This window comes from Myodes glareolus, chromosome 9 (assembly GCF_982192425.1).
Source record: "Myodes glareolus chromosome 9, mMyoGla1.1, whole genome shotgun sequence".
Lineage (NCBI taxonomy): Eukaryota > Metazoa > Chordata > Mammalia > Rodentia > Cricetidae > Myodes > Myodes glareolus.
In genome coordinates, this window is record NC_142034.1 from 2,860,512 (window position 1) to 2,886,277 (window position 25,766).

Consider the following 25,766-nt stretch of genomic DNA (forward strand, 5'->3'; position numbering starts at 1 on the left):
CAGAACCAGTGCACGCTTAACTTCATCTTCCAGGCGGATTCCTTTGAGGACTTTCGCCATGAGGAACTGAAGCAGATCAGCCCAGAGTTCATCCGGGCCAAGAATTTGCTCCAAGACATCAGTGAACCGCGACGCCGCTGCCTGGAGGAACTCTCTCGACAAAAGGAACTTGTGGCCTGGCTGCATGAGGCCCTGGAAGGTATGGCCGGCCCTCATGCTTGCCTGGGTCCTGCAGGTGGCACCTATGGTTCTCTATGAGGTTCTGGTACTTAAGGAAATATATCCCCTTGGTCGCCTGCTGTACAAAGGCCAGGAAAGTTGCTCTTTGTCTTCTCTAGGCAAAGGGACAGTGGCCGGCTCATTCACTGGGGTTTATTTTACTCAGACAACGTCCCTCAGTCTCTTGTGTAGAAACTTTCCTTTGTCATTTCCTGCATGGTCTGACTCCTGGCTGGGAAAAGCTGCAGGTCATCTAATGTTTTATTTTCATTAATTATTTGGTTTGTAATAGTGTTTTCTTCATGTATGTATGTGTGCCACACATGTGCCTGGTGCCTCTGTAGATCTAAAGAGGGTGTCATGTCCTCAGAACTGAAATTAAAATAGGTTGAAAGCCACAAGGTAGGGGATGGAAATGAAACCTGGATCCCTTGTAAGGCCAACAATTACTCTTAATCATTGAGTCAACTTGCCAGTCTTTTTAATTTTGTTTTTATTTTATGTGTTCGGGTGTTTTTTCCCGCATGTGTGTCTGTGCTTCCTCACATCCCTGGTACCCAGAAGGCCAAAGAAGCTGTCAGATTCCTTGGAGCTGGAGTTTCAGATGGTTCTGGGTTGCCATGTGGGTGCTAGGAATTGAAACCAGGTCCTCTAGAAGAGCAGGTGGTGCGCTTCACCACGAGCCATCTCTCTGGCTTCCCCTCCCCACTTAATCTTTTCTTCCAGAAGACAGGGCTTGCCCACAGAGGTTTTCTGTAACTCGCTCATGAAGGTTTTCCATGCGTGCCTGTTGAGTGGGCAGAAGCCTGTGGAGGGTTATCTCAGTTTCTCCCGTCAGCATCTTCTTTTCCAGATGAGCCCACGACTCTACGTTTGGGTGGTTTAAGTGACGTGGTGTAGTACATTCAAGGCTGTAAGGTGCACAGCAAGCCTAGCATAATGCCTGGGACACTGTTGTCTGATAAAGGGTAGCTATCAGTAAATAGATTCATTATTATGTTCCACATTCTTAGCAAATCAGAAAGTGGAAGAAAGAAGACATTACCTTGGTGCTCAATTATAGCTTCACTTAGGATTTCTGCCCCAAACTCAGTGTGGTCACGTGCCTACCTCCCCTCTTTCCTCTCAAGACATCAATGAACTCAAGGTGTTTGTGGACCTGGCCTCCATCTCAGCCGGGGAGAACGACATTGACGTGGACCGGGTGGCCTGTTTCCATGACGCCGTGCAGGGCTACGCCTCCCTGCTGTATAAGATGGACTCGAGCGCAGATTTCTATGGGTTTGTGGATCATCTGCAGGAGCTCTGGAGGGCCCTGGACAATGACCAGCACCTGCCCAGTAAGCTGGTGAGTCGACTCGGGATCCAATACAGATATGTTGGGTGACGGGGCCTTAATGAACAAGACAGAGCACAGGGACAAAGCGTGGGTGTGGGCAGGGTGTACAGCAGCTGTACCTCAGCAAGAGCAGAGGTGGGGGCGACAACGAGAAAATGGCTTCTCACTCCAGCCCGTTGCCTGCTTCTGTACCAATAGCAAGATTCTGCCAGAAATTTGGAGTGGCTGAAGACAGTGAAGGAAAGCCACGGGTCTGTGGAGCTCTCGTCTCTGTCCCTGGCCACAGCAATCAACAACAGGGGCATCTATGTGATTAGGGCACCCAAAGGTGGTCAGAAGGTGAGCTTCTCAAATCCTGGTGAAGTTTTGCGCGGCCCTGTGGTCTTGCTATAAACTCATAGGCTCTGCACCAGAAACTAACTTTCCAGTGTGTGCTGGTTCCCAGATTTCCCCAGACACCGTCCTACACCTCCTCCTCCCAGAAAACCGTGGTGCCCAGGAGGGGCTGCGCAGCTACTCCACAGAAGAGCTGAAGGAGCTTTTAAATAAGCTCATGCTCATGTCTGGGAAGAAAGACCACAGCAGCAGCGGAGAGGTGGAGAAGTTTGCAGAGGTGAGCATTTGGGTTTGTGCCGCTGCCCCACTGGGTGGCTCTGGCCTCATGCTGGCCCAGATGCTTTCCTTACTGAGCTGTGGAAATGTCTGGGTTGACACAGAGCTTTGCTCAGATACCCAGAGGGTGGTGCTAATGGCTCTGCCAGATGCATGGCACCACAAACCCCAATCCCAGAGAAGTATCTGATGCCGGGCAGACCCAAGAGCAACAGGTCCTCTTCAAGAGCCTCAGGAAGAGCTGTCATGAGCTGTGGAGATGAGATGACCACTCCACAGTCCTAGAGGGAAACCATCACTTTGCTTCCTGTAGAAACTGGCAACTCTGTAAACTCTGTATTGTGCTATTCTTGAGGTGGAGGGATCTTGAGTCTGAGTCCTACCTGGGAACATGAGACCCCGCTTTTACACACACACACACGCACGCACGCACGCACACACACACACACACACACACACAAATACCTGCAAGCTGTTTACACACATACAAATGTATGCACCTGTGCCCAGTCTATACATTTACATCCTTTTCTTTCCCTGGACATGGTGGCACACACCTTTAATCACAGCGCTCAGGAGGCAGAGACAGGGATTGGGCCAGAGACTGGTTATAGGGAACTCAAGGACAGGCAGAGCTACATAATGATAGTTGCTTCAAAAAATGAAAAGAAAGAGAAGCCTCTTATTCAGCTGACCATATAACTATGGAAGGAAGAGCAGTGTGTGATGGATATTAGGAAGATTTTTGTGAAAATTGTGCTCCAGTGAGACAGTGATCTGAGCCTAAGATCTTGAACTTGTAAAAGCAGCAGATTTTGTAGGTTAGTGTGTGGTCAGGTGTGTGTAGGTTAGTGGGTGGGCAAGTGTGTGTAGGTTAGTGGGTGGGCAAGTGTGTGTAGGTTAATGTGTGGGCAGGTGTGTGTAGGTTAGTTAGTGTGTGGGCGGTTAGTATGTGGGTGGTTAGGGTGTGTAGGTTAGTATGTGGATGGGTGTGTGTAGGTTAGTGTGTGGGCAGATGTTTAGGTTAGTGTGTGGGCGGGTATGTGTAGGTTAGTCTCTGTGTGTGTGTAGGTTAGTGTGTGGGCAGGTGTGTGTAGATTAGTGTATCTTCTTCCTTGCAGCCCTGTGCTATGCCTTGACCTCATGGCTCTCTTTCCCCAGGTCTTTAGCAGCATGCAGCGGCTTGTGCATGCTTTCATAAACCTATACTGCACGGGAAACATGCTGTTCAGGTCTTGGACTGCTGAGGTCTACTGCTGCCCCAGGTCGGGCATCTCCATCCGCATGGACTTTGGCTTGGAGCTGGTGAGCCAGTTGGCAGAGAGTGGCGATGTCATCGAGCTCCTGGGAGCCCTCTGCAGGCAGATGGAGGACTTCCTAGACCACTGGAAAACAGTAGTTGCCCAGAAGAGAGCCAAACACTTTTACCTCAACTTCTACACAGCTGAGCAGCTGGTCTACCTGAGCAGTGAGCTCAGGAAACCCAGACCCAGCAAAGCTGCCCTCATGATGCTGTCCTTCATCACAGGCGAATGCGCCGTCCATGACATCTTAGAAGCCACCAGTTCCTGTGAAAGCGATGCTGCCAGACACTGCCTGAGGGAGGTCGTGGAAAAGCTGCCTCAGCAGCTACTTTCTGAGTCCAGCTTAATGGGCAAGCTTCGTGTTATCATGGAGCAATCCACAGAGTGCATGAGTGCCTTCCTGCCCAACTGTCTAGACCTGGATGCCCTGGGTAGATGCCTGGCTCAGCTGGCCACACTGCATGACTGTCCCGTGGAGCGACCACTCCCCGAAGGCCTGCAGGTTGGCCAGCCTAACTTGGTGTTGTGTGGCCACTCTGAGGTGCTGCTGGCCGCGCTGGCCATCTATATGCAGGCCCCCAGACAGCCTCTGCCCACCTTTGATGAGGTGTTGCTCTGCACCCCGGAGACCACAGTGGAGGAGGTGGAGCTATTCCTGCGACGCTGCCTCACGCTGGGCTCCCAGGAGCATAAGCTCTACAGCTTGCTGTTCGCGGACCAGCTGAGCTATGAAGTGGGCTGCCGGGCCGAGGAGCTCTTCCAGAGCCTGCGCGCACAGCGCCACCGTGAAGACTACCAGTTGGTGATGATCTGTGATGCTGCCCGGGAGCACTGCTACCTCCCCTCCACCTTCAGCCAGCACAAAGTCCCCCTGGTGCCCCAGGCCCTACTGCCGGACATCCAGGCCTACCTGGAGAACCATTATCAGGTCCCGAAGCAGACCCTGTCGGCAGCAGCTGTATTCCGAGACCAGATGTGTGTCGGGATCGTGACCTCTGAAAGAGCTGGTGTTGGTAATTAAAGAGCCTGGGGGTGGAGAGGGCTTCTCTACCAGACACTGCCCAATGACGCTTCCTTTTCCGGCAGGGACACTGAGATGAAGCCCTTCTTCAGGGGTTTTGCTCCTCCTTAGCTGTAGACCAGTGTCCCTTCTCGCCTAGTTGTGAAAACTGGCAATTCCTGAGAGCCCATTCCCTCCGCTCAGGAGCCTTTCTGCAGTTTTACTTCCTCTGCAAACCCCTGGCCCCTTACGTCCAAGTCGGTTTTGGTTGAGCAGAAACTCTGATCATCCTTTGGTTACTGTCTCTTCCTTCATCCCGTCCAATCTTCCCTGAACCACACTGTCCTGTTGGGAGAGTTTGTTCCTCCTTGCTCTTGCTCTTGCCTTCGCTGACTTAGGTGCACCAGCAAGGACAAGGCAAAGTTCGCCAATGGCGGTAGACAGGGAACCTGGAGACTCTAAGGACATGAAGCCAGTTAGCAGCGATGGTGCACTGCATGCGTTTGAGTTAAACAGAGAGTAGCTCCTATGACATCTCCATATTGTCTTCCTCTCCGTCTGTAGACTTGGGGTCTGATTTCCACATGTTCCTTGCAGGAAAGTCGCTGTACGTGAACAGGTTGCACAAAAACCTGAAAATGAAGCTAAAGAACAAAAAGGCGCCTCTGAAAACTATTCGCCTGATGGACCCTCAGGTAGACGAGAGCCGGGTCCTGAGCTCCCTCCTGCCGTTCCTGGAGAGGGACTCTCAGAAGACGCCTATGATAGTCCACATTGATGTCAGCACTTCAGTAAGTGTCTGACATCATCACCTCCCAGTGACTGACATGGGCAGGAGACACGGTTCCCATGTCCTGACTGCCTCCTCCCTCCACACACAGTCCTGATCAACGTCACCCTGTCAAGGCTACACCCTCACAGTCCTGTGTCTCCTTCTGCAGGTCCAGACTGGGATTCCTGTCTTTCTTTTCAAACTCCTCATTCTGCAGTACCTAATGGATACAAGCGGGAAAATGTGGCTTCGGAACCCGTGCCATTTATATGTGGTTGAAATCTCACAAGAGCCCTCCGTACAGTCAAACACATCTTCTAAACTGGTGAGTACCAAGAAAAACAAACACAAAGGTTTGCTGTGGTGATGCACAACTTATCCTGGTTTGTTTCTTGTCAACTTGATACAAGCTTGAGTTATTTGAGCAGGGGGAACCACAGTTGAGAAAATATCCCTCTTTTTTTGAAATTTTTTTAAAAAAATTTATTGATATTTATTGAGCTCGACATTTTTCTCTGCTCCCCTCAATGCCTCTCCCTTCCCCTCTTCAATCCTTCCCCAAGGTCCCCATGCTCTCAATTTACTCAGAAGATCTTGTCTTTTCTACTTTCTACTTCTCATGTTGATTAGACCTATGTAAGTCTCTCTTAGTGTCCTCATTGTTGTCTACGTTCTCTGGGATCGTGGTTTGTAGGCTGGCTTTCTTTGTTTTATGTTTTAAAACCACCTGTGAGTGAGTACATGTGATAACTGTCTTTCTGTGTCTGGATTACCTCACTCAAAATGATGTTTTCTAGCTCCATCCATTTTCCTGCAAAATTCAAGCTGTCGTTATTTTTTTCTGCTGTGTAGTACTCCATTGTGAAAATGTGCCACATTTTCCTTATCCATTCTTCAGTTGAGGGGCATTTAGGTTGCTTTCAGGTTCTGGCTATGACAAACAAAGCTGCTATGAACATAGTTGAGCACATATCCTTGTGGCATGGTTGAGAATCTTTTGGATATATATACCCAAAAGTGGTATTACTGGGTCTTGAGGAAGGTTGTTTTTTAACTTTCTGAGAAATCTCCACACTGGCATCCCAAGGGACTGTACCAGCTTGCATTCCCACCAGCAATGCAGAAGTGTTCCCTTTTCCCCACAACCTCTCCAGCATAAATTGTCATCACTGTTTTTGATCTTGGCCATTCTTACAGGTGTAAGATGGAATCTCAGAATTATTTTGATTTGCATTTCTCTGATGACTAAGGATGTTGAACATTTCCTTAAGTGTCTTTCAGCCATTTTAGATTCATCTGTTAAGAGTTCTAGGCTTAGGTCTGTACCCCCCACTTTTTTTTTTTACTGGATTATTTATTCTTTGATGACCAATTTCTTGAGTTCTTTGTATACTGTGCAGAACAGCCTTGTGACCGATTTGGACTTGGTGAGGATCTTTTCCTATTCTGTAGGCTACCATTTTGTCTTATCAAATGTGTCTTTTGCTTGACGGAAGCTTCTCAGTTTCAGGAGGTCCTATTTATTATTTGTTTCTTTCAGTGTCTGTGCTATTGGTGTTATATTTAAAAAGTGATCCCTGTGCTTGTAGGGCATTTTCTTGATTATTGATTGACGTAGCTGGGCCCAGCCCATGAGGGAGTGGGGAAGAGTCCCACCTTAGGCCTGTGCTTCTGGATAGCCCAAGGAGACAGGCTGAGCAAACCCTGGGAAGGAAACCAGTCAGTGTCCTCCCTAGCTGCTGCTTCAGGTCCTACCTCCATCTTCCTGTCTTGAGTTCCTTCCCTAACTTTCCTCAGTATGGAGTGTAACACTAGAGGTGTGAGATGAAATAAGCCCTTTCCTGACCAAGTATCTTTAGGTCATGGTGTTAATCTCAGCAATAGAAACTTTAACAAGGCCAGAAATAGGTAACAGGCGTAGTATGAGACCTGTGGGCTGCGTCCTCCCACCTGGCTAGATTAACCCCCAAAATAACCACATGGAAATTGTATTAATTTAAACACTGCCTGTCCCATTAACTTTAGCCTCTTATTGGCTAATTCTTACATCTTGATTCAATCCCTTTCTAATAATCTGTGTAGAAGCACGATGCCGTGGCTTACCAGAAAAGATTCAGCCTGTCAGATTTGGCGACTTCATGGTGGCTCTCTCTGTCTACCTTCTTTCTCCCAGAATTCTATTCTGTCTACTCCACCAACCTAAGGGCTGCCGTATCAAAAGGCCAAGGCAGCTTCTTTATTCAATCAATGAAAGCAACACAAATAGAGAAGAACCTCCTATACCAAACAGGTTTCTGGAATATTGCTGTGGCAGATATGATCATATGTTTTGCAGAAAATTATGGTGACAGTTGAACTCAAGTCATTGAGTGCTCAGAGTTCAGTAGACTGTTTTCTGGGACCTTTTAAGGTTAGCATTCTGAGAGCAACACAGACGGTAGAGACCTGACTTGTGCCGTGTAGAGGGAAGTAAAGACACATCAGGGATGTCTGAGTGATGTTTTAATGTAAGAAGCTGTGGTTCTGGTTATCAGGGACTGAAGAATTGTTAGAAAAGGCTTCCTTGGTAAGGATGTGTCTTCTAATGCACTTCTCTAAAGCAGCAGCAGGCAAAAGATGCCAGCCTGTGGAGACAGCGTAAATGGTTAAATCCATGTAGACTTGGAGAGGTCAACACAGAGGCACTTTTTGTTGCTGTGGTTGTTTTTGTTTGTTTGTTTGTTTTTTATGTGCATTGGTTTTTTGCCATGGATGTCAGGTCCCCTGGAACTGAAGTTATAGACAGTTGTGAGCTGCCATATGGGTGCTGGGAATTGAACCTGGGTCCTCTTGAAGAGCAGTGAGTACTCCTAACAGCTGACCCATCTCTCCAGTCCCAACACAAAGGTAGTTTTTTTTAGACCAGGCTGGCCTCAAACTCACAAAGATCTGCCTGTCTCTGTTTCCGAGTGCTGGGATTAAAGGTGTGTACCACCACCGCCGGGCTGCAAAGGCAGTTTTTAACAAACTCAGTGACAGTGTGTTTCCTCTTGCAGAATACACTTGCACCTCTCTCCAGGTTTCTTGACATCTTCCCCAAAGTTACCTGCCGTCCTCCCAAGGAAGTGATCGCCATGGAACTGACTCCCAACAGGAGCTACACGGAACCAGGAATGGACCCAGGGGAGTTCAGCAGTGAAGCTTTCCAAAGACCTTACCAGTATTTAAAACGGTTCCACCAAAACCAGAACCTGGACACATTTCAGTATGAAGAAGGCTCCGTGGAAGGCTCCCCTGAGGAGTGCCTGCAGCATTTCCTGATTTACTGTGGCGTGGTCAACCCTTCCTGGGCAGAGCTCCGCAACTTCGCTTGGTTTCTGAACTGTCAGCTCAAGGACTGTGAGGCTTCTGTCTTCTGCAACCCGGCTTTTACTGGAGACACACTCGGGGGCTTCAAGAACTTCGTGGTAACCTTCATGATCTTAATGGCGAGAGATTTTGCCACTCCGACTCTCCACACTTCAGACCAAAGTCCCGGTAACCACATGGTCACCATGGATGGAGTTGCTGAAGAAGACCTAGCTCCCTTCTCTCTTCGAAAGAGATGGGAGTCAGAGCCCCATCCCTATGTTTTCTTCAATGATGACCACATGACCATGACATTCATAGGTTTTCACTTGCAGCCCAACAACAATGGCTATGTTGATGCCATCAATCCCTCAAATGGGAGGGTCATCAAGAAGGATGTCATGACGAAAGTACTGTTTGATGGGCTGAAGCTTCAGAGAGTGCCCTTCGATATCAACTTTGATAACCTGCCCAGACATGAGAAGCTTGAAAGACTCTGCCTGGCACTGGGGATTGAGAGGCCCATTGACCCTGATGAAACGTACGAACTCACAACAGACAATATGCTTAAGATCCTGGCCATTGAAATGCGGTTTCGGTGTGGGATCCCAGTTATCATCATGGGAGAGACAGGCTGTGGGAAAACCAGGCTCATCAAATTCCTTAGTGACCTCAAGCGTGGTACTGTTGAGGCAGAAACTATGAAGTTGGTGAAGGTCCATGGAGGGACGACTCCATCCATGATCTACTCCAAGGTCAAGGATGCTGAGCGCACAGCCTTCTTTAATAAAGAACAACACAAGCTGGACACCATCTTGTTCTTTGACGAAGCCAACACAACGGAAGCTGTGAGCTGTATCAAAGAGGTCCTGTGTGACGGAGCGGTGGACGGTGAGCGTCTAAAGGAGGACTCTGGCCTGCATGTCATTGCTGCTTGCAACCCTTACCGGAAGCACTCCCAGGAGATGATCCTCCGCCTGGAGTCAGCAGGTTTGGGATACAGGGTGAGTGCAGAGGAGACTGCAGAGAGGCTGGGCTCCATCCCGCTGCGGCAGCTGGTCTACCGCGTCCACGCTCTGCCTCCAAGCCTCATTCCTCTGGTATGGGACTTTGGACAGCTGAATGACTATGCTGAAAACCTCTACATCCGTCAGATCGTCCAGAGAGTGGACTTTATCACGGAAGACCACACTTCTGTGATTGTGGATGTACTCTCCGCCTCTCAGAGGTACATGAGGAAGAGGGAGAATGAATGTGGTTTCGTCAGCCTCCGGGATGTGGAGCGCTGTGTCAAAGTTTTCAGCTGGTTTCACGACCACAGCGAGATGCTCTTAAGCAAGCTCCATGACTTTCTCCAGGAATCCAGTGACAGCAAACACACCTTTGAGAGAGATCCTGTTCTCTGGTCCCTGGTAATGGCCATTGGGGTGTGTTACCATGCCTCTTTAGAAGAGAAAGCATCCTACCGCACAGCCATTGGCAGGTGCTTTCCGGAACCATACAATGACAGCAAGGTCATTCTTGATGAGATCACTCTTGCACAGGATCTTTTTCTGAGGGGGGCTCCCATTAGGACAAACATAGCCAGGAACGTGGCATTGAAGGAGAATGTCTTCATGATGGTAATCTGCATAGAGCTTAAGATCCCCCTCTTCCTGGTGGGGAAGCCCGGCAGCTCCAAATCCCTTGCCAAGATCATTGTAGCAGACGCCATGCAAGGGCAGTCTGCCTTCTCCGATCTCTTCCGCCGCCTGAAACAGGTCCACCTGGTGTCGTTCCAGTGCAGCCCCCACTCCACCCCGCAAGGGATCATCGGCACCTTCAGACAGTGTGCTCGCTTCCAGCAGGGCAAGGACCTGCAGCAGTATGTCTCTGTGGTGGTGCTGGATGAGGTGGGACTGGCAGAAGACTCACCCAGAATGCCCCTGAAGACTCTGCACCCCCTGCTGGAAGATGGGTGCATTGACGATGATCCCGCCCCCTACAAAAAAGTGGGCTTTGTTGGTATTTCCAACTGGGCTCTGGATCCTGCCAAGATGAACCGGGGCATTTTTGTGTCACGATGCAGTCCCAGTGAGAAAGAGCTCATAGAGAGCGCTGAGGGCATCTGCTCTTCGGACAGGCTGGTTCAGGACAGAATCCGAGGGTATTTCGCACCCTTTGCCAAGGCCTATGAAACAGTGTGTCAGACCCAGGACAAGGAATTCTTTGGACTTCGCGACTATTACAGCCTCATCAAGATGGTGTTCGCCAAAGCCAAAGCTTCCACTCGGGGGCTTTCCCCACAAGACATCGCTCATGCTGTCCTTCGGAACTTCAGTGGGAAGGACAACATCCAGCCACTGGACATCTTTACAGCCAGTCTTCCCGGGGCCAGGTACAAGGAAGACGTCAGCACTGTGGAACTCATCAAGCAGAACATTCACAGCAGTCTGCGGGCGTCCAGCAGGGGGCTGGATGGGGCCGAGTCCCGTTACTTGCTGGTGCTGACCAGGAACTATGTGGCCCTGCAGATCCTGCAGCAGACGCTCTTTGGTGAGGGCCAGCAACCCGAGATCATCTTTGGCTCCAGCTTTCCCCAGGACCAGGAATACACCCAGATCTGCAGGAACATCAACCGGGTGAAGATCTGCATGGAGACGGGAAAGATGGTGGTGCTCCTGAACCTGCAGAACCTGTACGAGAGCCTGTATGATGCTCTCAACCAGTACTATGTCTACCTTGGGGGCCAGAAGTACGTGGACCTTGGACTGGGTACGCATCGAGTCAAATGTCGAGTCCACAGTGACTTCCGCCTCATCGTCATTGAGGAGAAAGATGTGGTGTACAAACAGTTCCCTGTGCCCCTCATCAACCGGCTGGAGAAGCACTACCTGGACATCAACACCGTGCTGGAGGAGTGGCAGAAGGACATTGTGCGTGAGCTGCAACAGTGGGCCTGCAATTTTGCAGATGTGAAAGCAGACCAGCTCATTGCCAGGCACAAGTACAGGCCTGCAGACGCGTTCATCGGCTACCACTCTGATGCCTGCGCCTCTGTGGTGCTGCAGGCCATGGAGAGGCAGGGCCCCAGGGACCTGACTGAGGAGCTGTACCGCAAGGTGTCTGAAGAGGCCAAGCTCATCCTGCTGGATTGTGCGACACCAGATGCTGTGGTCCGGCTGAGTTGTTCCGCACTGGGCTCATTCACTGCGGAGCGGCTGTTACAGGACTATTACTACAAGCAACAACACAACTCCTTCGCAGACTTCCTCCAGGCCCACCTGCGCATGGCCCATCTGGAGGGCCAGGCTGTCTTCACAGAGGTGACCATCTTCCCGTAGCCTCACCTTCTGCTCTGTCATCCAAGGGTCCTAGGCTCCTAGGGTCAGGAACTCAAGCTGTATTAAGCTGAATGCAGGGGTGACTTACAGGTGATATGGGTATGCTGACCCTGGGCTCCCCATATGTTCTGAGCACAGTGGGTAAGTTCAGTGTCCCTGGCCTCGCACTGTTCTCTTGTAGGTCAGTGTGTGTGTAGCTTAGAAAGGCAGTGTTCAATCAGGGTCAGCACCACAAGAGGCCTGCTATGCATGTGGTGGGAGGACAGATGTGGCTTTCTTTAAGAGGCACCCCTAGAGCTGGCTAGGCACGTGCAAGGACAAAGGGACTGAGATTGAAAACCTCTGGGAGAATTCACTGGTAGAGCTTGAGGCTCCAAGCTGTGAGTTTTGTGTCCTGAGGTTGAGATGATCAGAAAACTCTTTCAGGGGTCCTCAGTGGCTCTGCTAAGGAACTTGATCCTTCCTGCTAAGAGCAACACTGCAGGCGAATGTCTAGAAGGACTGTGGCAGTGGGACAACAATGAGGCAGAGACCATCATGGAAGCAGGCCAGTTAGAAGCTTCAGGATCAGGATAGTCCCTGCACTCAGGAGGCAGAAGCAGACAGATCTCTCATTTTCAGACCATCCTGTCCTACTAATGTGTTTCAGGACAGCCAGGGCTACACAGAGAACCCTTGTCTTGAAAAACAAACAAGCAAACAAATGAAGAAATGGTTGGGCGGTTGGAGAATTGTTAAATGGTTAGGAGCCCTGGGTACTCTTCCCAAGGACCTGGGTTCAATTCTCAGAACCCACATGGCAGCTCACAACCAGCTGTCACTCTCGTTCCAGGGGATTCAGTGCCTCCTTCTGACCCCTGCAGCAACCAGACATACAAGGGGTGCACAGAAATACATGCATGCAAGATACCCATGAGAGAGAGAAAGAGGAGAGAGAGAGGGGAATGATTGGCTGCAGACTCACAGGCTAATTACTGATTTCATGGAGGGGCAGTGGGCATTGGCACCTGGTGATAGGGTACTCTGAGATCCCTCCTTACTCCCTGCGGGTTTTGCTTAGAAATACAGAAGATTCAGGAAGGAACATCAGGTTTGGGTGTGAGGGAATCAGAAGCTCAGGGAGCAGGCCAGGTGCTGTGCTCCTCTTATCTCACCTGTCTTGTCTCTGGAGAGTCTCTGGGCCTGTGTTCCTCGTGGACACACGGGTACCCGTCATGGCAGGGTTCAAACTCACGTGTCTGGGTTCTAACAGCAGACGGCCTTCCCACTGGCTCTGGCCAACAGTTTGCCCCCTCTTTGCAGATCACCACCTTCTCCAGACTGCTGACCAGTACGGACTGTCAAGACTTGGAGTTTGAGCTGAGAGGACTGGCCTCACGGCCTGCGGTCCTGTCACTGCAGCAGTTCGACACTGAATACTCCTTCCTTAAGGAAGTTCGGTGAGGTGCCCTGCTAGCTCCACTCTCAGGGACCCAGCCTGGCCTGGTGCCATGGCAGGGCTGTAGTAACTGGCACTGATTAGTGAACTGGGGGGGGGGCTTTACTCTGCAGGGTCATGCCTAGAGCTCCCGCTCGGCCTCTCTGTCCCCACTACTCTAGTCCTCTCATAGAGCTTCCCAGCCTGGTCCTCTGTCTCCCAGGAAGCCTTGCTGGCCATTTGAAATTCTGCGGAGTCTTCTGCTTACCTGGTGGAGGGCATTTCTCTGCATGTTTTTTCTGTGTAGCCCTGGCCTCACCCTCCATCAGGGAATTCCTTTATCCATTTTCCTGGACAGGGAACTCACCTGATAATTAATTCCCTTTCTCCTCCAGCTCTTGCTTAATGAACCCAGCCAGCCGTAAAATCCTTGTCATCCAGACGGACTTTGACGATGGCGACCACAGCGCCCAGCTTGTAGCCTCCGCCAAGTAGGTTTTCAGGGTTTTCTAGAAGAAACAACACGGGGAGCCAACACTCCCTCACAACCTCAGAAGAATCTCTCTCTGAAGCACTACAATGCCACGAGAAACAGAAACTAACAAGAAAATTCTCTTCCTTTCAACAGACGACTATATAAATAAATGAAAAAAGGTGGAGATCTAGGGACTAGCACATTCATGTGAGCAAGAAGACCTGAGTTCAATCCCCAGGGCCCACGTAAAGTCTGGGTGTAGCAATGCACACTTGCCGTACCAGTGCTGGGGAGACAGAGCAGATGATCCTTGGGCAAGCTTAGCCTGATCAGAGAGCCCGTGTCCTAGTGAGACATCTTGAAATCTCTCCTAAGGACTGATGCGTGAGGTTGATCTCTAGGCTCCACGTTCATGCACACACATGCATGCACATCCACACAAACTGTGGGGGGAGCAAAACTGTAAACACAAGTGTGAACAGTAGCCCTTTAATGGGATGTTTAACAATGTCCTTGAATGACATTTGCGGTCACTTTGGTCATGCTTTCCAAATGCAATGAATTTTTTGCAAGTTTAAGAGCAGTAACTGAAGAGACTGGAAAGGAGTGGTGCAGAAATGGGGTATGTGTGGTTTGTGGATGTGTGCGTGTGTGTGTTATGTTTGTGGTTTGTACATTTGTATAATGTGTGAGTGTGGTGTGTGGTTCCTGGATGTGTGTGTTTCACTAAGTTTTTTTTTTTTGATATTTTGAGACACAGTTTTTCTATGTAACAACGTAGGCTGTCCTGGAACTCACTTTGTAGACCAAGTTGACCTTAAACTCACAGATATCTGCCTGCCTCTGCTTCCCCAGAGCTGGGATTAAAGGTGTGCAACACCAGTGCCCAGCAACCTCAATCATGTTCATAAACCACTTCTCCATCACTGAGCTACGATAGCCCTCTTTTTAATTTTTAAAATAATCATTTTTATTTTGAGGGCACATGTGTGTTTGCCTGTGTGTACATGTACCTGGTACCTACAGAGGCCAGATGAGGGCATTGACTCTCCTGGAACTGGAGTTGCAGGCAGCAGTAATCAGCCATGTGGGTGCTGAGAATCAAACGTGGGTCCTCTGGGAGAGCATCCAGTGCTCTTAACTGCTGAGCCAGCTCTCCAGCCTCTCTTTTTACTTTTCATTCTGCACAGGGTCTCATAGAGTTGTCCAGGCTAGCCTTGAACTGATAATCCTCATGATTCAGTCTCCTGAGCAGTGTGACAGGCCTGAGCTACCAGACCCTTCTCCTAAATGTGTGTGCGTGTGTCCCCTTTTCAACACTGTGTGCAGGGCTCCATAGGAAGGCCAGAGAGCCTCAGCCTGTGTCACAGCAGAGCAAGGACCTGAGGGCACACGATTCTATTCAGGAAAGGAAGGGCACTCCTGAGCAGAGGATTCTGGGAAGAGGGGAAGTGAACCCAAAGTCATCATGAGGTTGTAAAGGGCATTTTAATCTCCTGAAACTGTGAGACTGAGATTGCCCGTCAGTTCCCAGGGCACGTGCCAGCTCCCAACACGGGTTGTTTGCTTGCCTGGTACTCATTTGTTTTGCTTTTTAAACAGGTATTCCACCATCAATGAAATCAACAAAACACAAGGAACGAAGGACTTTGTCTTCGTTTATTTCATCACGAAACTTTCCCGAATGGGAAGTGGTACACCGTACGTGGGGTTCCATGGAGGTAGGACCACAGTACTCTAGGACAGAGGTTCTCAACAGTTGGTTACATGTCTGCTATCTGAGTCAAAACAATAGCACAATTATAAGTTAAGCGTAGTAGTGAAATAATTTTATGGTTGGGGTCACCACAACATGAAGATCTGTATTAAGGGGTCACGGCATCAGGAAGGTTGAGAGCCACTGCTCTAGTGTGTGTTCCTTTAAGTGGTATTTGAGGTGTGGTCCTGTGTCTGAAATTGGAATCTGAATCCCAACAATACTTGTAAGTCACAGTTAGGTTTCTTAACCAGTTACTGAAGCAGTAGTTTTAGCTGGGTAATTGCACACACTTCTATCCCAGATTTCTGGAGGCTGAGGCAGGAGGATTGCAGGTTCAAGACTGGATTACACGAACAAAGAAAGAAACGAAACAACTTTGGCACACAGCAGTGCCCTTAGCATTTCCGTGTCTACGCGGGTGAGCACTCTCAGCTGACTCCCACCTTCTGTGATGGAGGAGTCCTGAGATCTCACGCACTAGCGACAACACACCGGCTTATTCTCATTTCCTGTCAGTTTTCTGCACTGACTCTGGGAGAAATGCTGTCTTCATATCAGTCCCCTGCTCTCTCCTTCTTTAAGGCATATGTGTTCCAGAGATGGGAAAAACAAATGGATAATTTCATAGATAATGAAGAGCAGACCCCGCCAGTGCCTCACACACCTTTGCTAATTGTGATGAGGTGACTGCAGTGTCACCCACGGGCCCTTTACTAATGATGACGAGGTGACTGCGGTGAGATGTGGATGAGGAGTCCAGAGCTCACCATGGCACTTTGAAAAGCTTACTTAAGATCTTAAAGAGTGCTTAGGTTGATCTTGTCGACAGATCTTGTAGTTTCTTCCATGTCTAGGGGCTTAGACTTTGGGGTACTGATGACCCTATCTGCTGGAATGTAATTAAAACTCTGGGTGAAGAGGCTGGAGTGAAACCTCAGTGATTAAGAGTGCCGACTGCTGGTGTAGAGGACCTGGGTTTGATTCCTAGCATGCACACAGCAGATCAGAGCCATCTATATCTCCAGTTCCAAGGAATCTGACAACCTGTTCTGACCTGAAGGCACATACATGGTGTACACATATACATGTTGGCAAATAATCATAAAAATCAGTTCATCAATCTTACAAAAAAATCTGGGTTAGCCCAGCTGGATGGACCAGGAAATAAAGTCAGTTTCTTAACATTCTGAGTTCAATCCCCAGGCTCCACACAGTGCTATAGCACATGCATGCACACATGTACACAATGCACATGCACACAAAACTAATGATAAAATAAACAAATGGACATAAAGAGCCAGGTTGGAATATGTGGTTTGTAATGACGTAAGGACACAGCTAGGCTCCAGAAGGCTCCAGCGACTGTGTTCCTCACAGGGCTGTGGCGGTCTGTACACATCGACGACCTCCGCAGATCCACAATCATGGCCTCAGATGTCACTAAACTGCAGAATATCACCATCAGCCAGCTGTTCAAGCCAGCCAACAACCCTGAGCGTGAGTCACAAGGCAGCCATCTGGGGACTTGGTGGAGGTTTCAGGGGAAATGCCAGAGGCAGTGCTGTGGTGCTGGACGCAGAGCCACGCTGCTCTTGCAGCCCCGGCTCTCAGAGTTCATAACAAACTATGGTGCAGCTGAGGGGAGGCCACCTGAGTGTGCCCACAGCTCGCCAGTCTACTTAGGGTTCCTTTGCCAGCCCTTAGAGGCTAGGCTAGGGAGCACCTGAGCAAGAGATGGAGCTGATATACAGGCACATGTTCCCTTTACTAGGCCCACCATTACAGATAGGGACAGGGAAGCTGGGCAAGTCCCAGACCATGTGACACACCCCATTCTGGTCCTCATGGTAACTGGAGCGTGTTTGCCTTGCCCTTTGTCTAGCAGATGACCCAGAGGAGGCGATGGAGACAGAGACCAGCGAGTTAGGAGAAATGGCAGAGGAACAAATGGAAGTGGAAGGTCCAGAGGAGCCAGAGATGGTATCTGACCCAGGAGGCTGTGATGTCAGTCCTGCTTTTCCCATTGGCTAAGGGAGCTGCATCTGTGACCTCTCTCCTGGGAGTTATAAGAACCCTGTAGTTATGACTGGGGGTGGGTTAGGCTGGACCCTGTCCTCCTTCCACAGTGGATGTGTAAGTGAATTATTCTTTTCACTAAGTTAGTTCTGTCCCATTCCTTCATCCCTGACTCGCTTGCTGATGTTGGTCATTGAGGGATATGGCTGGTAGTTATAGTGCAACTTTTGCTGTAATGACCACCAACCGGGGCCACATTGTTGCTAACATGAAACCATCATTTCACATGGGTGGCCTGGCCTTTGTCCAGACTGGAATTGGCAACTAGAAGCCTGTTCTCTTCCTGGGTGTGCACAGGTCCTGGACACCACCAGACTGCTGCGGAGCTGTGTGCAGAGTGCAGTGGGGATGCTCAGGGACCAGAACGAGAGCTGCGCACGCAGCACGAGGAGAGTCACCATTCTTCTTGGCCTCTTAAATGAGGACAACGCACGCAATGGTAAGTGAGCCCCACACCCCTGTGCTGCATCCTCCACCTCATGTGGAGAGTGTGACCTTTCAGGCTTCTTGGACTTGACAGGAACAGCAGACAACGGTAGGACCCATGGTAATCCATCAGATTATGTAATAGAACTTTCCCGGCCAAAGAGTGGGCAGCTTTTCTCTTGGGTAAGGTGGGTCAAAACTATGATGGCCCCTACAACCAAGAATGCATGGATTCATCAAATCAGTTCCCATCATCTTCACAGCCTCCTTTTTGCGAGAATCTAAAATGCGCCTCAATGTTCTCCTAAAGAAGCAAGAAGAGAACCAGACCCCAAGTCAAAAGCAGTGGGTCACCAGGGAGGCTGCCAATCAGGATGCCCTCCAGGAGGCAGGCACCTTCAGGTACAAGGGTAAAACAAGCAGGGAGGCCTTTGTACCATTCCAGTGATGTAGTCTGCTGGTGTGACTCTTAGTGATGCACTCCTGCTGGTGTGACTCTTAGTGATGTACTCCTGCTGGTGTGACTCTTACACCAAAGATAAGTGCCCAGGTGTTTCTTTCTACACCTCTGAGCAAACTGGAGATGTAACCTGCCTTAAATGAATCTGGACGGTGGCTATACTTGCTTTTCTGATCTTTTTGTATTTTCTTTGAAGTTTTTCTGTCATAAAAATATTGAGGGAGCCAGGCAGTGGTGGTGCACACCTTTACTCCCAGCACTCAGGCAGGCCTCTGTGAGTTTGAGCTCCTACTGGTCTATACAGCAAGTTCCAGGACAGTCAGGTCTACACAGAGAAACTGTCTCAAAAAACAAACAATTCACGGAAACCCCAGCCCATCTATCCCTGGAGATGTGAGGGTTTTCCAAGGAAAGTGATGGTGTCCGAGCTGTGAGCTGGAGCTGACGATGATGCCGACAGCTTGAGGTAGCCCTACTACAGCATTAGGAGCCAGGACAGTACTCTACTATATATGGTCCTTTTCCCACAAAACCGTGACCATTTCCTCTGGACTTATGAAGGGCTCTGTGGTGGGGACTGAGCTACCACTGTGGGTCTTTGGGGGACCTTAGGCAGTGTCTTCATCTCTACAGACAGTGGGTCCATCTTCCAGGTAGAACTGTGTTGACTGGAGATGACTGGTGTTGCTATCCCTGGTGGTACTGGTTCCTCCCTCTGGGACTTTTCTGTTTCAATCATCTCTTCCACCTGTCTTGTTTACTTCCACCTTTTGAAGGAACCTGTAAGAAGTGATGTCAACGCCAGTTGCATTTCTACTTCCTGTGGCTTATCACCATCTTTTAATATGTTTTAAACATTCCATCTCATCTTTCTGCACTGTGTTCTGGAATTGTTTGGTCTCTTGAACTCAGAGCAGAGTGGATGGCCTCACTTCTCACTGCAATGCTCACGATGTCCGTTCTCCAGTGCCTGCCCTCGCTCTGCTCACCAGCAGTGTCCCAACATCAGCTTACAGCAGCCCCATTTAATGTATGTAAAGTTCTCTGGGTGGCAGCCTCACAGCCGCTCGTCTGTCTTAAATGCAGACTGGCTTGAACTCACCAGCACTGTTCCTTTTTTTGAGCCTGCAACTGTCTGCAGTGAGGTCTCCCAGCTCCTGACTGACCAGAACACACCTCAGTGAGGCTCCCATCTTGCCTCCAGCCTTCACCTCACTCTGTAGTCCTTGTATTGCCTGTCATACTGAAGTGTGCTTGCTAAGCCAAGGGATGTCTTTGTCCACTGTACGAATGTATTCTTCCTCCGCAGGTTTTAATCTATTCTCTTAACATTCTCTGTATTAGATGCTAACACTAGATACCAGTCTCCGACATTACTTAATAATTGTTTTCCTACAATCTTACAATCAATTATTGACTTAATCGTTCTGTGTAAATGTCTCCTAGGGATGGTGCTGGAGGTTGAACTTAAGTCTTGGTTCATGGAAAGCTGGTGCTCGCCATGGATTCACATTATAGTCCTTAGCAGGTCAGCAGCGCAGAGTGATGTAGTTAACACCATGCCGTTAACCATGTAACTCATGCTGTTAACCATGTAGTCCATGCTGCTGACCATGTGACCCATGCTGTTTACAGCTGAGCCATCTCCAACCACTTTCCCCATTCTTGAAAACACTGGCAAGCTACTGTTATTCTGGCTTCCATGTTGGAACCTCAGGAAGATAATGCAGAGGCAGCAGTAGTGTGTGTCATGAGTACCCTAACCATAGTGGGTTTCCTCTGCCCCTGCTGCAGGCATACCCTTTGGAAGCGGATCCAAAATGTGGTCACCTCCTTCCTGGCCAGCATGATATCTTACATCGACAGAGATGGCAACCTGGAGCTATTGGCTCAGTCAGATTCTCCAGCCTGGGCCCAAGATCTTTGGATGTTTATTTTCAGTGACATTAAGTTCCTGAACATCCCTCTTGTGGTAAACAACACAGGGTGAGTGGAAGCCTTGCTTTTATGGAGGGGAAGTTCAGAACAGAGCAGCACCTTGCTCTCTCCCCAAGCTACTGCTGGTACCCTGTGTACCTGCTCAGTGCACCCTGGAGCATCACAGTAGCAGACAATGCTCACAGAAACCCTGAGAGGTCCCTGGCCACTCTGCTGTTCCATCTGCCTTCTCTGAGGGCACATGTGATGATATGGCTCACCAGGTTCTATTGTGCAACACAGATGCTGAGGTGGCAGAACCTCTGCTTTGCCTTTCCTGTGCTTGACCATTTCCCAAGGCCTGACCTTGTGGGGCTTGGACTCACAGAAACTTTGGTCCCAAAATGTAGACTATAAAGAAATACATAAAGAAGGGGATGTTAAAAATTGTGTGGGTACCATGTATGTGGGTGCCCATTGAGCCTCAAAGACAGTGTTGGATCCCTGGAGCAGGAGTTACAGACAGTTGTGAGCTACTGAATGTGGGTAACAGGAACAGAACTGAGCTCAGGTAGAGCAGAAAGCACCCTTAATTACTGAACCATTTCTCCAGCAATGAGATTCTGAATTGCTGGGGGGAGCACTTACTTAGAGGACAGCGTGCTGCTGATGTTCATGCAAGAAGGCTTCAAGCTTATGGTCAGACCTCTGCACAGGGGCAGTAGGGGAGGGGGAGGCCACAGAGGCTTGGTTCTGCCACAGAACGTTGGGCAACTAACTTGGCTCTTGCTGCCACTTTTCTTCTGTCTGTAAACAAGGGTTTTCCTTGAGTTTGTATATAGCAGAATCACTGACCTAGAAACCCACCTGCAGCTATCTATGACACCTTCAACAATAGTCTTAAATTTTTTAATTTTAATAATTTATTTTGTGTATGCACATATGTGCAGATGCATGTGTGTTAGCACAGTGTATCTTTCTTAGTTACAGAAGACCTCTTGTTAAAGGTTTTTTTTTTATCTGTGTGTGTCTGTCTGTGTCTGTTTACATGGTTGCCATGGAGACCAGAAGAGCCCCTGGAGCTGGAGCTGCAGGCAGTTATCATCCATGGGTGTGGGTGCTGGGAACTGAACTCAGCTCCTCTGGAAGAGCAGCATCTGCTTTTAACTGCTGAGCCATCTCTCCCACAACTGCCTTCTTTTCTGAGAAGTTCTCTCATCTTGAAGCTTACTATTTGGCTAGAGTGGCTGCACAGCCAACACCGGGGTCATTCCTCATCTCTGCCTCCCTGCACTGGGATTTCAAGTGGATGCAACTGCACCCGCCTTTTTTAAAAGAGGGTGCTAGGGATCTAAACACAGGACCTCATGCTTGCACGGCTTGACTTGACTGAGACATCTCCCATCCCTAACATGTCTTCTCCTGCTCCTTGCCATATGAAATGCTGCCGAGAACCTCACCCATGTAGACAAGTGGTTCATCACAGCCGTGCCCCAGTGATAGCCTCTCTCTCTCTCTCTCTCTCTCTCTCTCTCTCTCTCTCTCTCTCTCAGGACTGACGGGCTGGCGTTGTGCACACTACCTCATGTCTCAGGTAACAACTCACAGACCTCACTCTCGTTCGCCTTGCTGCAGGTCCTCCATCCTGGTACAGAGCCACATGAACCTGCCCAAGGAAGCCTGCAATGCTGTGCCTTTCAGCTGGAGGATCAGGGACTACCTGGAGGAGCTCTGGGTGCAGGCTCAGTATATCACAGACACAGAGGGTGAGCTACCCCACAGCAGGCTCAAGGCAATGCACAAACAATAACCTTCTCAAGACAGGCTAATTTTAGAGGTTTTAGTTTAACACTCTGCTTGTGGAGCAGCTCCCAAGATGGTGATTAAAATTCCTGTTGCAGGACTGACAAGATGGCTACATGGAACACTCAGGGCCAAACCCTCACCTTCCACTCTGTGACTTGTAAAAGCAATCATGTGTCATTTGAAGGAGTTCTGAGATCTCTCCATAGCTGCCAGCATAGGGGCATACATGGAGGTTTCAGGTTAACACTCTGGTAGTAGAGCAGCCCCCAGAATGGTCTTTGAAAACTTCTGTTGCAGGGCTAACAAGGTGGCTCAGTGCGCGTAGGCACCTGGCACCAAGCCTGATAACCTGTATGTCAGGAGGAGGGAACTGACTGCTACAAGTTGTCCTCTGACCTCCACACATGTGCTGTGATACATGAGTACATGTGCATGCACACATACATGCACAAATACATGTAACCATAAATCAAAATTCTGCTGAAAGCAGAAGTCTCCATCAAGGGTCATAAGTTTGGAAGCATGACAAATGGGCCATGTTACCTCAGGGAAGAGTTTGCTTCCAGATCTAGGAAGGATTTTCTCACCTGGACTCCTGGACAACTCAGAGAAATGTCCCCAATGTGGAATTTATCAGAGCAGAGCATCCTCCTCCATGTGGAGCCATTAGGTCCTCCCCGTCACAGAGTAGCTTGCTGTCAAACATTAGGGATCTGGCCATTGTCCCTCTAGAAAGAATGACAGCCTTTTTTTTTTTTTTTTTTTTTTTTTTTTTGGCTTTTCGAGACAGGGTTTTTCTGTAGCTTTGGAGCATGTCCTGGAACTAGCTCTTGTAGACCAGGCTGGTCTTGAACTCACAAAGACCTGCCTGCCTCTGCCTCCCAAGTGCTGGGATTAAAGGCATGCGCCACCACTGCCCGGCCAGCCTAACATCTTGTGGGAAGCAGTTTTCATGCAGAGTCTTCCTCAGCACTGACGCAGCGGCCCGGATGCTCTGAGCTGACCCTGTTTTCCCAGATCAGCTTGGGCCACTGTCTTTGAACCCCCATGAAGCAGTCTGTCCTGAGGAGGAACCCTCCTTTTTCCTGAAGACAGACGCTCTGCCCCTGCTGGTTCTGAGCAGCTGGAAGCAGAGTGATTGTTGGTGTGGCCTCTGACCCCAGCCCGAGGACCAGCCTCTGCTGACCCGCCTGGAACTCTAGACAGACCACGGACGGGGTGTGGGCTAGCTTGGCTGTTTGTGACCCAACCTTAACATAGGTTCTGCCGCTGTTTGTTTTCCCTGCCTTCTGGACAGCGGCCAAGTAGCCAGCACCACTCTGGGCTCCAGTTCAGCACAGCCACCCCTCCAGCCTGGGTTTCATGGCTGCTTCTTGGGGCAGTGACCTCTTTCTTCCCTAGACTCAGGGTTTCACCCTGTTCATGCCACCCTCTGCCTTCTTCCGTAGGGTTATCTAAGAAGTTCGTGGAAATCTTCCAGAAGACCCCCTTGGGCAGGTTTCTGGCTCAGCTCCCTGTGGCACAGCAGCAGGATCTCCTGCAGAGCTACTCAAAGGACTTCCTGCTTTTGACCATGAAAGTGGCTTCAGGGGAGGAGTTAAAGGTAGGTATGGATGAAATGCACAGGAGCCCACGCTCACCTCGGCCAGTGCTGCCAAATTAGGACACCCTTAGAGCTACGGGACACTCAGGATCAACCCCCAGCCTCCACTCTGTGTCTTCTAGAGGCAACCTTGTGTCACTTGAAGGAGTTCTTATCTCTCCATAGCTGCCCTCATAGTGGCAAACATCTATAATTCTAGATAATCTATCATCTATAATCCCTACACTGTGGAGATAGAGGCAGGAGGAACAACAGTTGAAGACCAAAGCAAGTTCAGGAGCAGCCTGGGCTACAGGAGACCAATAGTAAAAGTAATAGTAATTATAATAAAAATGAAATTCACTGGAAAGATGGATACATTTGACCACCAGAAATCTTCATACCTCATTGCATAGGTATAAATTTGGGAACATACTATAACCTGTAGGGTCAGAGGTTAATGCAGTTCTTCCTAGGAATCATTATGGATCAAGCCTTGTTTGATTTGTGAGATTTAATAAACCACCTGCTGATAGAATAAATGTGGATGTCTAGATGGAATGCAGTGTCTAGGACCTTAAAAGAGAAATGGGGGAGCTGGGAGGTGGTGACACCCCTTTAATCCCAGCACTTGGGAGGCAGAGGCAGGGGGATCTCTGCAGTTTGAGATCAGCCTTAGTCTACACAGTGAGTTCCAGGACAGCAAGGGCTACACAGAGAAGAAAAAAGAAAATGCCCTACAGACTTGCCCCCAGCCTGATCTTGCAGAGGTGTTTTCTCAACTGAGGCTCCCTCCTCTCCATTGACTCTAGATGTGTCAAGTTGGCAGTAGATGTGGGCACACCAGTTTCAAGTGCCAGTGAGAAAAATGACCATAAAACTCCACCAGAAAGCAGCCAGGTAGTCATTGTCCTGAAGAGACAAAAGCTAACAAATTGGATCAAAGAAAGAAAGAAAAAACAAAACTAGCTTTAGAATACTTAGGATCTTCCACAGAAAAGCATGTCTTCATCATGTACAACTCTGCACTGAAATGCTTTTGTCTCCAGTTCCTGCAGATGGCCCTGTGGTCCTGCCTCTGTGAGCTCAGAGTGACTTCAGGAATGCCTGAAGAAGGGCTCTCCTTGCCCTGGGTGCACCTTGCCTATCAGCACTTCAGGACGCGGCTGCAGAACTTCTCCAGAGTGTTGACTATCCACCCCCAGGTCCTGAAGAGTCTCAGTGAAGCAGCACAGAAGCACAGCTTGGCTGGGAGTGAAATGGTAGGGGTCTCCCCGGGGAGGGCCAGCTGGGCCTGCCCTCAGTGAGCGCATCCCATCCACCCTGTGAGCAGAGGGCTTGTGGAGCCCTGTCCCCATAGGAGATTCTTTACGGACCCATCTGCAGTGTGATGGAGGAATAGGGGACAAGCCTGGACCCACAAACACACTGGGAATAAGGATGCAGGACTGTGTTGAAGGGTGACATAGAAGAGGACCCTGCTGGGCAATTACCACTTCTCCTTGTTCTAGACACTAGATGCGCTTGCAGCAATGGCCTGTGTTGAAGCCCTGACGGGAGACATCCTGAAGCCGAGTCCCAAGGCCTGGTTACAGATGGTGAAGAATCTGGCCATGCCACTGGAGCTTGTCTGTTCCAGAGAGTATTTGCGGGGCTGTGGGAACACAACCAGAAACACCGTCCAGGAGGTCAGGTGAGCAGCAGGAGCCTGCTCAGTGCACTCCGTGCTTACCCTGGGACCTTCCAAATCCTACAGCCGGATGAGAGGGTGGGCAGGAGAGTCCTCATTGACCTGTTTAACAGTGGAGTCTCCCCAGGAGCTGGGTATCTCATGATTCTAGAGACGAAGGAAGAAAACAGTCCTGAGACGGGTAGGAAGTGGACATGTTACAGTGTAGTAGGCAAAGTCAAAAGGAAAGCAGGGAAGGGGTAGACAGGGCCAGCGGAGTAGG

General features: G+C 49.5%; 1 protein-coding gene and 1 long non-coding RNA gene across 8 annotated transcripts in view; one reads left to right on the plus strand and one right to left on the minus strand.

The window, feature by feature from the left end:
- The window catches only part of LOC146893367 (E3 ubiquitin-protein ligase RNF213-like), a 90,553-nt gene that overhangs the window by 37,895 nt on the left and 26,892 nt on the right, over positions 1–25,766 (plus strand). For 2 of the 7 annotated variants that reach the window (XM_087909672.1, XM_087909673.1), the window contains exons 23-42: positions 34–199; positions 1,350–1,567; positions 1,757–1,897; positions 2,004–2,171; positions 3,332–4,487; positions 5,072–5,265; positions 5,416–5,571; positions 8,282–11,878; positions 13,199–13,335; positions 13,709–13,804; positions 15,391–15,509; positions 16,925–17,044; positions 17,430–17,551; positions 17,921–18,062; positions 18,313–18,451; positions 20,304–20,495; positions 22,062–22,192; positions 23,681–23,835; positions 24,864–25,076; positions 25,326–25,507. In XM_087909672.1, coding sequence (XP_087765798.1) covers positions 34–199; positions 1,350–1,567; positions 1,757–1,897; positions 2,004–2,171; positions 3,332–4,487; positions 5,072–5,265; positions 5,416–5,571; positions 8,282–11,878; positions 13,199–13,335; positions 13,709–13,804; positions 15,391–15,509; positions 16,925–17,044; positions 17,430–17,551; positions 17,921–18,062; positions 18,313–18,451; positions 20,304–20,495; positions 22,062–22,192; positions 23,681–23,835; positions 24,864–25,076; positions 25,326–25,507 — 7,544 coding nt within the window. The remainder of the gene's footprint in view (positions 1–33; positions 200–1,349; positions 1,568–1,756; positions 1,898–2,003; positions 2,172–3,331; positions 4,488–5,071; positions 5,266–5,415; positions 5,572–8,281; positions 11,879–13,198; positions 13,336–13,708; positions 13,805–15,390; positions 15,510–16,924; positions 17,045–17,429; positions 17,552–17,920; positions 18,063–18,312; positions 18,452–20,303; positions 20,496–22,061; positions 22,193–23,680; positions 23,836–24,863; positions 25,077–25,325; positions 25,508–25,766) is intronic. The other 5 variants (XM_087909674.1, XM_087909678.1, XM_087909676.1 and 2 more) reach the window with 3 other exon arrangements.
- The window catches only part of LOC148120734 (uncharacterized), a 42,492-nt gene continuing 32,151 nt past the window's right edge, over positions 15,426–25,766 (minus strand). Inside the window, exon 3 of the long non-coding RNA XR_015738700.1 lies at positions 15,426–25,651. This is a non-coding gene — a long non-coding RNA (uncharacterized LOC148120734). The remainder of the gene's footprint in view (positions 25,652–25,766) is intronic.